General features: G+C 40.4%; 2 protein-coding genes across 3 annotated transcripts in view; one reads left to right on the top strand and one right to left on the bottom strand.

Moving 5' to 3' along the window:
• Nucleotides 1–671: 671 nt before the first annotated feature.
• Nucleotides 672–11,402, top strand: part of LOC139980894 (synaptic vesicle 2-related protein-like) — a 20,821-nt gene continuing 10,090 nt past the window's right edge. The window contains exons 1-4 of the mRNA XM_071992899.1: nt 672–958; nt 3,317–3,389; nt 10,728–10,813; nt 11,217–11,387. Of these exons, the coding sequence (XP_071849000.1) occupies nt 3,323–3,389; nt 10,728–10,813; nt 11,217–11,387 (324 nt within the window). The 5' untranslated portion in view covers nt 672–958; nt 3,317–3,322. The remainder of the gene's footprint in view (nt 959–3,316; nt 3,390–10,727; nt 10,814–11,216; nt 11,388–11,402) is intronic.
• On the bottom strand, nt 4,200–10,600 carry LOC139980895 (carbohydrate sulfotransferase 11-like). Of its 2 annotated transcripts, none has more exons than XM_071992900.1 (3): nt 9,964–10,600; nt 9,274–9,383; nt 4,200–8,690 (listed from the first exon to the last, which is right to left on the bottom strand). In XM_071992900.1, the coding sequence occupies exons 1-3, from the start codon at nt 10,058–10,060 to the stop codon at nt 7,842–7,844; spliced, it is 1,056 nt and encodes a 351-aa protein (XP_071849001.1). In that variant the 5' UTR covers nt 10,061–10,600; the 3' UTR covers nt 4,200–7,841. The 2 variants fall into 2 exon arrangements, with proteins under 2 accessions (XP_071849001.1, XP_071849002.1); XM_071992901.1 differs by having other exon boundaries at nt 4,200–8,687; nt 9,964–10,599.

Genomic DNA, 11,402 nt, shown 5'->3' with positions numbered 1-11,402 from the left:
AAAATTTTCTTGTACGCTTCGCGCCAATCATGGTGGCGCTACGCTTAGATAGTTTGCAATGCCGATTCTACAGTTTCGCCCCTCCCTTGGCAAATTCCTGGCTACGCGCCTGGTGAAAAGTACCCACCCAGCTTTTCTTTCACGTTCTCCTTATCATACTGATGAAGCACGTGAAGTGTTTTATTTGCCGGTGCCCATGCCGGGGCTCAACCTGAACTATAGAGGGTATGGGCGTTCCTAAAGTTACAATCTTTACGACATCAAACAGAGTAGAAAGCAATGCTACCCACAAAACAGCTACTGTATATGTATGTATAGCTGCAATAAAGCAATGGCAAGTTTACCATGATAGCGTTTAAAGGGTTTCAGTCAGGAGAAATTTCGCTTCAGGGTCGGTTATGTAAAGTCTGATTGATTTATCAAGTTTAATTGTGTTGTTGTGCACTCGGTAATTCACCCTTGATGACCATACATTACTCGTCTTTTATATATGTTTACCTAATAAACTATAAGCAGTGCCGATGATATGTTTCTCTCCTTTATAAAATTTCTGTAGGAGCTATCATTAAATTTTAACCACACTGCGATGAATTACACAGGTAGCAGTGCGTGGAAGTAGCCCCACTATGTAGAGTACAGATTAGAATATAGGCAGAAACAATTCCCTGCGTTGACTATGCAAGTGTATCACACGGGTGTTATCACAGTACGGGCATGCTTTCCTGTACTTTCTGTTTTTTAAGTTGGTACAAAACGATGTACGTGTTCTGTTAACATATACAACTCACCGCCTCCATTACAACGATAGATATTACTGGATACGGAACTATAGCCTACTTCTTCTGCACAGTAGGCCTACTATTTACAATGCGGAGCTAGCTACAAAACGGAATTCGTACCGGTTCGATAGTTTGGAGGAAAAAGAAACAAACTTGGTCTTCCATTGTCTCTCGAAGAGGTGAGTTGATTAAAGCTGCCAAGTTGATAAACAATCTTAATGTGGCCTTCTTTAAATTTAAGGTGGGTAAGGTGTGGGTTGGGGGAGGGGAGGGGGGCAAGGCTTAGAAACGCCAAGACGTGTATAAATTGACTCCGACCATGTAACTCAAATTATTTAAAATTATATAAAATAACAATTATCCCAACGAGGTGATGTGATTGAGTGTTCTATCGTAGGTTTCTGGCTGATGGAGTCATACAGGCTGGAGAATCGAGTCAATAACAGCTTAATGTCCCCGTGCCTCATTCCTCTATGGTCTTGAGCAAGTCATACGTTTGTTTAGTATGACATTAATGCTCGAGAGTGGAGCCTGCATTTACTGCTTCTGTTACGTGTATCCGGCATTCCTCATGAAACTACAGTTATTCACCACTAATATCTCGTAGCTCAATCCTCAACAGACGGAATTAAATTCAGTCACACATTAAGGTGTGACTGAACAAATTTGTTTAGTGTGACATTGCCGGAGAGTGGAGCTATTCACAGTTTCGTATAATTACTCGAGAGAATGCTTTTTCATTATATCTCTGGTCTCCATCATAATATTAATAGCCTGAGATTACTTGAAATCATCATCTGTTGAAATCCAAGACGAATGTGAGATCCAATTATCAGAATAAGATCTTGTCTATATTCAGTTATGTGTGGAATACAATGATACCTTGTGTATGTATCATTTTCTCTTAAAGATCATAACGTAAATGTTTAAGAAAATGACAAAACCTCGCTCACTAGAACCTAGTGAAATTGTAATCCATTCCATAAGAGTAATCATCCTGTATCTCTCAATGAAGGGAAACGTCCATATAAGGCGAGGGGCACTAACCATACAATGAGGGCATAACCATACGAGGAGCACCAACAAACATAAAAGGGGAGCACAATACACCTGCCCGTAACTTGTGAAGTTTTGTGATGGTGGCACATGTAACGGGGTGTAGTCTGCTTGGGCAGGGGGGGGGGTCCCCTTTGAGCCAAGGCCTGGTTACGAGCATGGTCTGGAATTTTGAGGGGTTGCTAAGCGAAGATGAAGGGGACTGAAGCTTGGCCCATATGTACCTAAGCAAGGCCATCCCTATGCGAGACATTTCCCGTTGCTTTGTATTTAGTTGTTATACATCAAACACGAAGAGATGTAATGTGAACTTGAACCAGACAACTGTGATATTTTGTTTAGAAGATATTCCCGATTTAGTTTGTAGCCTACAGAACGTGTGATGCTATAACTATTTTTTCTTCTTCTGTATATAGTACATACCGAAGAGTAGATTCTCGGCCTTTGGCTATATGTGTAGTATACCTTACAGATTCGTGATATTGCCATTAAATTAGCAGTAACCACCGTCATAGTCACATGGTACGTCCCAAGGGGGGCCGGCAGGGTCTGAGAGTGGATCAATTTTTGGGGATTTCATACCAAGGCTTTGTTTCTGGATTATTACAATGAGAATTGACGAACATCGTTGTGCAATGGCAAATCTATACCATCTAAATCACATAAATATCATTACTTATATACCATAGCTCACAACTTGCGGTAAAGCATATCGCTTCTCTTTGTCAGCCACGTTAATGCACAGTTATATTATCTAACGGTATAGTAAGAAGTATATATAATTCTGAAATTTGTGTGGGTTAGACCTATATATACTGAGACGTATATAGATATATAAGTCGTGTTTATATAACACCAATATGTACCATCAATGATTAATTTCACTGAATTATTTTAAGAACTCACAAATTACCAGTTCTGGATGATATTGGTTTTTCATATTTCGTTCTCAAATACTTGATACAAATTAAATTTACGTGTTTTATCGTGCAATTTCTCTGCCACACATTTATGGAAAGGAATGTAAAGCCAGCCTGCAATTGTGTCATAAAGTCAAAATCGCAGAACAGAATGCCTATTCACATTTTCACGCATTTGAAGTACTGGGAACCAATCGCACGTATATCCTTCCAGAGTTATCTTCTCCCCCCTTTCAATGCTGATAAACTTGCTAACTAAATCCACGTTGAACTCTCCTTTCAGACTTGCAAAAGAAAGAAACATTCCACTCATGAACAGGCTTCGGAAAGTCTATTTGCTTCTCAATGTCGAAAAGGCTGAGAGAAAATCTTGCACAACGGTGTCCGAATCAACCTCAGGTCTATACTCTCCCCCACTGAAATAATCCTTAAGATTCCGTTCCTATTACCTCATAAAAATAAATGCAAACATATGCAAGCCATGAATTTGATGAAACCTCTCGTTGTTCCATTATTTTCTTTACATAAACAAGAGCATTTATATGTCTTATAATTATTTAGTTCGCAATGCCGGCGAAAAGAACCAAAGACTATGGGATGGATCAGCTTCGTGGACATAATGACAAGGAAGAAGGTGAGTTTATATACGAAAATTTGTTTAATTTCAAGAATCATAAATTTCCTGAACAGTGAATTTATTGTCTCGAATCGAGCATGCAAACATGGACGTCATTTCAGTTGTATATATAGCACTCGAATCCTGAATCCAACTCGAGCTTGTGTGGACTCGTGATCATGGACCAGGGATATTTTCAAGGGCGTAGGAACCGGGGGGCTGGGGGGCGCCAGCCCCCCTCCCAGTGAAAAATATGGAGGGGCGGAAGTATCATTCCTACCCCCCCCCCGCTTCGCAAGTCAGAAAACCCCTTTTTCATTTCCAAATGAGAACAAAATCTCATTTGGAGCACCACATTGCATCTAAGGCCAGGTGAAAATGCAAACTTATTTTAAAAATGGAGTGGGTGTTGAAGTGTGCTATGTTGCACCAAATTGTATCTGAGGCCACCTGGAAATGCAAAAAAAAATTCAAAGGGGGGCACCCCCTCCCCTTAGACCCCTCCCCCAGGCCGGCCATCAGTCTTCAGCCCACCCCCACTCAGAAGTACCTTCCTACGCCACTGGATATTTGGGACTCAAAACTGGAGTCGGCGGGTCGAGTTATAACTTTATGTCACATAAAGCATAAAGCCACCTGATCAGTAACTCCTTGCCTGCACATTTCACAATGAAAGTGTAATTGCAGTCGTTAATACTTAACTTGACTCCTTCAGTAAGGTAGTAGTGCATGGATGTTCTGAACTGATTTCAAACGCCATGATTGCAACTAATTTTCACTTGGAATTAATAAGAACTGGCACGCGGGAAAGAAGAACGATTGAGTGACTGAATGACTGAGAGATTGATTGGTCACACTGAATCAAAAATGAGCTAAAATATTGAACTTGAAAACATATCATGTTGATTACTGATATATGCGTGTATGCCACATATGTCTGCTGGTGAAGCTCAATAGAATATTGGGTATGATCTATAGTCGCTATGGTAATCAACTACTTATTAACCCAATTTTACAACCACGACAAAAAAGAGAAGCTATATGTCAATTCCATCAATACCATATCACTTGTTATGTTTGATAAATATTCTGCCATTGCCGACACAAGATACCCATGATTACAATAAAGGTAGCTTTTTATGCAAATAAGTACTGTGTAGACTCTTATTGTTCGTCTGTGGAATATTGACCACAATAGCAAACACACCACACACACACAAATACAAGGCGATGCAAAAACTTCTTTTGAAGCCGTGATTTCTTATGTTATTATACCTATATATAACAGGGTTGTGCGTGTATGTGTGTGTGAGCGACAGATATGCATACACCCTAAATTTACTGGTAGGATGGCTGGTAGGCTACTGAGTTACCATAGATATTGCAAGTTAACACGACAATAACTTGATTGCTATGGTAACTCGTCTGCATTGAGTCGATCACTCTGCAGGGCCGACTGATTGATACATTAGTGTAAATTCTCGGTGCGTCTTTTACCAAAGTCTCCTTTTGGTTAAAGTTAACTATCTCAAGGAGCATGTAACGATATTTCTTGTTTATCATAGAGTTACCGTAACTTATTCCACCTTTAACTAGTGGTCCTACATAGCAGGCGCGGATCCAGGGGGGTCCAGGGGGTCCGGACCCCCCCCCCTGCTCTTGGCCAAAAAAAAAGAGAAAAAAAAGAGAGAGAAAACAAATATTTAAATTAAACGCCAATTTTAAACATGTAGGACGTCAGAAGGGCGGTTATCCTTACAAGTCAGCCAGGTGTGTCTTTTCCGTCAAATGAACTATAGTGTGCACGCGTGTTACACGTGCAAAAAATGCCTAAAAATCTCAATTTTCAGACCGAAAAGTTTCAAAATTGAGGTGGTGTTCGAATTGTTTTGGGCGGTGAGGTGGCAGAGCGGTAGGATGCATAGGATGCGCCGACGAATTCTTCATGAGAGATCGTTTTCTGCGTTGAGAAGGCATAAAACTGTTCTTCGATCAACAATGGGCAAGGAACGTCTCACAGCTCTTGTTCTCATGAACACGTATTATAACACTCCTATCGACACTGACGAAGTGGTCCGAAAGTTCATTGAAAAACATCCACGGCGTTTGTTCTCTCCAATCTACCATGAATAGATCATCAATAAAAGTAGCTAACTCGTAATGATGCAGATACATTTCGAGTGAGTTTTTGTAGGTGCTTTGAATGGCTAAATTAAAGGGGTGTCCCTGTTGTACTTAAATATCCAAGAATTTCACAATGGATAGAGGGAAACCCACTCCTCTTAGACCCTAGGATCACTGGAGGCCAAACCCCTCACCCTTCCAGAATCCTGGATCCGGCCCTGCATCAAACAGTGGTGACGGAACGGGAGGGGGATTGGTGGCTAAAGGCATTATGATTTTTGTATCATCTCAACTCATCTGATATGTATTACCATATTTCATAGATTGTTTTTTTCTCATCAATTGAGAAATTGCAGACATGAGATCCATATTTTCAGGCTAGGTACATGCAGCTTAGAATACTCGGGAAGTGCCGTTTCCGGCAATCTGGGGGGGTTTGTAAAGCCAAAATTTTTCTGGTACGCTCCGAGCCAACTGATGGTGGCGCTCTGCTTAGATAGTCTTTCGATCAGGCGCGGCTGGACCAGTCAGACCCCCCCCCCCTGTAAAAAATCCTGCATCCGCCCCTGCATAGCTCATCTGATATTTATTCCATATTACCAATTATTGTAATTTGATAGAACACATCACCAGGTAATCGTAGACTATTAATTTACATCGGATATATCGCTAAACCTGGTCATGTAACCGAGTCTTGTCGAGTACACCACGCTTGTTGTCACTATTAGGTCAGCCAGGTACAACATCCAACAATATAAACCTGGTCATGTAACCGAGTCTTGTCGAGTACACCACGCTTGTTGTCACTATTAGGTCAACCAGGTACAACATCCCACAATATAAACCTGGTCATGTAACCGACTCTTGTCGAGTACACCACGCTTGTTGTCACTATTAGGTCAGCCAGGTACAACATCCCATAATATAAACCTGGTCATTAAACCTAGTCTTGTCGAGTACACCACGCTTGTTGTAACTATTAGGTCAGCCAGGTACAACATCCCACAATATAAAACTGGTCATTAAACCGAGTCTAGTCGAGTACACCACGCTTGTTGCCACTATTAGGTCAGCCAGGTACAACAGCCCACAACTAAAACCTGGTCATGTAACCGAGTCTTTTCGAGTACACCACGCTTGTTGTAACTATTAGGTCAGCCAGGTACAACATTCCACAATATATAGCTGGTCATGTAACCGAGTCTTGTCGAGTACACCACGCTTGTTGTAACTATTAGGTCAGCCAGGTACAACATTCCACAATATATAGCTGGTCATGTAACCGAGTCTTGTCGAGTACACCACGCTTGTTGTCACTATTAAGTCAACCAGGTACAACATCCCATAATATAAACCTGGTCATGTAACCGAGTCTTTTCGAGTACACCACGCTTGTTGTAACTATTAGGTCAGCCAGGTACAACATTCCACAATATATAGCTGGTCATGTAACCGAGTCTTGTCGAGTACACCACGCTTGTTGTAACTATTAGGTCAGCCAGGTACAACATTCCACAATATATAGCTGGTCATGTAACCGAGTCTTGTCGAGTACACCACGCTTGTTGTCACTATTAAGTCAACCAGGTACAACATCCCATAATATAAACCTGGTCATGTAACCGAGTCTTTTCGAGTACACCACGCTTGTTGTAACTATTAGGTCAGCCAGGTACAACATTCCACAATATATAGCTGGTCAAGGGCGTAGGAACCGGGGGGCTGGGGGGCGCCAGCCCCCCAGTGAAAAATGTGGAGGGGCGGAAGTATCATTCCGCCCCCCCGGTTTGCAAGTCAGAAAACCCCTTTTTCATTTCCAAATGAGAAAAAAAATCTCATTTGGAGCACCAAATTGCATCTAAGGCCAGGTGAAAATACAAAATTAAGTTTACAAAATGGAGTGGGTGTTGAAGTGTGCTATATTGCACCAAATTGCATCTGAGGCCACCTGGAAATGCAAAAATTTCCAAAGGGGAGGGGGACACCCCCTCCCCTAAGACCCCTCCCCCAGGCCGGCCATCAGTCTTCAGCCCCCCCCCCCCACTCAAAAGTACCTTCCTACGCCATTGTAGCTGGTCATGTAACCGAGTCTTGTCGAGTACACCACGCTTGTTGTCACTATTAAGTCAACCAGGTACAACATCCCATAATATAAACCTGGTCATGTAACCGAGTCCAGTCGAGTACACCACGCTTGTTGTAACTATTAGGTCAGCCAGGTACAACAGCCCACAACTTAAAACTGGTCATTAAACCGAGTCTTGTTGGGTACACCACACTAGCTTGTTGTCACTATTACGTCAACCAGGCATACAACAGTTGTATACAACAGCCAGCCACAATTTATCAATTTAAGTCAGCTGGTTTATCATATCCAAAGAGCAAGAAATCGTTTTTAAATTGATCATACAATGCTTGTTTGTTTCGACGGGGTACACCTGCAAAGTACCTCTCCAGCATAGTACTACTACCTGTTGGATTAGTCGAGGTTCTGAAGAGTACTCTCTCCGAAGTATTACGAATGATGTTCTTTAAAACAAAATTAATATCTCTATCGAGTGTTTCCATCTTACCAATAAAATCGTACTGGACCTCACAAGGCCGACTTAAGGTTATTATTGTTTGCCAATGGTCTTCGTTCACACTGTGGTTTGATAAATAATCCACATAATGGATAAACGTAGTGTTATCTCCAACTACTGAAGCATTCTTCTCAAGTCCAAGATTGATCTTCCTATTCCAAAACACACGAAACTTCGGATTCAGTTTTGTAGGTTTCTCAATTTTATCTTTATAGGCGGACAGAATCCGAGCAAAAGGATTCCGAACAAAGACAAATTTTGTATATGATTTCAGTATGTGTCTAGCTTCTTGAACCTTGTATGATGATAAGAGTTTCATATTCTTCTTGACCAAAAAGTGGGCTTCATGTTGTTCTAAGTCATCTACTGACGTCACAACCCCTTTTAGTAGGAGCAGTATTCTCTTCCAATTGGTACATCCGGCTTTCGGTATGAAACTATAAATGACTTTGTATTCTTCCAGAACAATGGAATGATTCAGCTCTTTCAATAGTCGTGACGTCACTTTTACGTCTTCATCTTTTTTACTTAAGCCAAGTTGTTCACATTGTTTTGTTAAGTGATTCTTCCGCATGCGCTGGACTTTCTCCTGACAATCATTGTCGCATTGCTTCTGAGTGAGAGAAAAACACAAATTTAACAATGGAAACAACACTGATAGTAACGGAATACATTATATACATCATAGTGTATATGTATGGGATAACCAACATGCTGACAAACATGAAAGTGGGGCTCTGAATCGAATTGCAATTCTCTTCAGTTTTGTATGTTTGTTTTGGAGAATATACGTTATATATTAAAGTTTGATTCGTAGCGATTGGTGAAAGAGGTGCTTGGGGGCGGAGGGGGGTCGAGTATCATATCAATTCATATCTCTCTCTCTTTGGTGTTCAACTCTAGAGCAGGTCCACTCATGGACTTGTGGATTCATAGAGCATACGGGAAACTCGTAATATAAATTGCATGAACGTGACGTTTGGATCGGGTTACAATTTCTGGGTGAGGAGACTATAATTTTGAAGATATTGTAAATCGATACAACAATTACGGAACAATTAGCATGTTGCCAAATCTTGCCAAGTTAGAGAGATGAATGGAATCACCACCATCGGGAAGGGGATCACCACCATCGGGAAGGGTGGGGGGGGTCTTGGAGAAATCATAAAGTTTAAGCAGTTAAACCAACCACCTACCTGGCTCGAAGAACCGAGGTTATTGTTCGTTCGGTCTTGTTCGTTCGTCCCGGAAAAGCTGTCCTGAGAAGTGAGTACATCGGAGGCTGCGAATGTTTGGTTGATTCGTCCTCATGGAATTAAGATTCAGAAGAAATTCGTAATTTAAGATACATTCTGAGAAGTTAAATGAGCTGGAATGTGGAAGTGCATTGAAGTATCTATGACGTAATCAAATAAATCTTTTAAGAACCTGATACCTGAAAATTCTGTTCTTTAGATGTCATATTTCAAAAAGTTCACATTATTTACCGGAAATGGCAGTTGACCCCTATGCTAAAGCAATATCGTATGAGCATGACATCACGCTTATTTGCTTCAAGTTCACTATGTTACAAACTGTGAACATTTCATCTATCTCAATACAACGGTTCGTATGGGAATTGAATATTTGTTCCTCTTTCTTCAGTCAAAATGATTTGATTGTTTTATTGAAATGATGTCATAGAGCAACTGATTCATTAATTCAATCAACCGTATTGATTGGAATCTGTTCAACAGTTCAAAATCGCCACACGAAATGACTCTATATGCAGTCCTATGTTAAATGACCTTGTATGCTATAAGCAGGCCTAAATAACAACCGGTATTTTCAAAACAAGAAAACTGTAGATAATTCGATAAAAATATTGTCTCCCAAACAAGTCTTACCATATTTATAATTCGTCGTTATAACCAGAATCGTGGTAAGTACTGTTACAATCAAAAACATAAGTAATTTATGCCTTCGTTGAGTTAAGGAAGTCATGTTCGTTTTCGCTCTGGTCTATCTTTATTTTGTTAATATTATCATTGCAACCAGTGACGAATTTAGTATTAGAACGTGCCGCGAGTCTCCAGAAATTATGCTGAAGTATCCAGAGTACACTTTACGGTAAGCCCTACCAAACTCGAGAGACTTTTCTGCCAATCGTTTCAATCGAAGTCTCAATCGAACATGAATTGTCCACGCGAGGAATGGCTGTTTCATTAACACACGCAATTGCATGGATTAACTAAGTCGTAGGCCTACATGGTAGGCTTCAAATGTATCCAACGAATTACGGCCACGTCTTCTGTCCAACGATTCCAGTATACAAGGAGATGCATCAAAAGTTTTAAAGTGACTGAATCCATTGGTCGATTCCAGAGAAAATGTTGATAATTAATCTATACCAAACTATACGGTACTCCAGAAATGTATCAAAATGTATATAGCCTAAGTACATGCTCACAGTTCACTAATATACCCTTATAAGTTAGTCTATGTCCTATAGTAATTACCACCTATCGTCGGTTCTGTGCCTAATACTGCGGATATGGTACAGTGACCAAATAGATTGGTCATAACTGAATGAAAGGCAGTGACCCGTGTCACCATAATATAGTAATAATTACGTGCACTCATATTAACTTGCGCGTTGTTTTCTTTACAGAAGAGTATACTGTGGAAGAAGCAATAGATTTCATTGGGATTGGAAGATTTCAGATTATCGCTCTGTTCATATTAATAATAGGATGGGTAAGTAAATATCTTTCCAACCTAATATAATACATTGCCAATCATATACATTATATAGTATAAAGTAAATATAGCCTAAGTCATAAAAGAAGTTTATCATCATCGAGAAAATAATAATGTGCAATTTTATTAGTTAATTTTAAGCAATTTTCTCTTTGCAACAAATTTGTATCAGCTTATCTGATACAAAACAAAACGAAGATATGTAAATATTTACAACTACATATTCATTTGAAAAAGAGTACCATGGTAGACGATGAGGGAATGGTGTGAGGTGATGGGGGGGGGGGGTGTCTTGCCTATACCTCCGTTGGACACAAAGTATGCCATAGACCAAACACATTCATAAAGTTCATTTGCTTAATTAATAAATAACGAGTTTTTATCATTTCTCGTTTCACAGACATCCGATTCAATGGAGATCTTGGTTCTAAGTGTACTGGAGCCAGAGCTATTGTGTGCGTGGAATCTCTCCGTTGTACAAACTAGTATGCTGTCTTTTTTGACTTTCCTAGGAATGACCTTCCAATCGTCATTGTGGGGCATACTCTCGGACAAGTTTGGCAGGCTTTTTGTAAGATGTGTTGTT

The sequence above is a fragment of the Apostichopus japonicus genome, chromosome 15 (genome assembly GCF_037975245.1).
Source record: "Apostichopus japonicus isolate 1M-3 chromosome 15, ASM3797524v1, whole genome shotgun sequence".
In the NCBI taxonomy this organism is placed as follows: Eukaryota; Metazoa; Echinodermata; class Holothuroidea; order Aspidochirotida; family Stichopodidae; genus Apostichopus; species Apostichopus japonicus.
The sequence above is the reverse complement of the archived record's forward strand: the minus strand, read 5'-3'. Positions and strand labels throughout refer to the sequence as shown.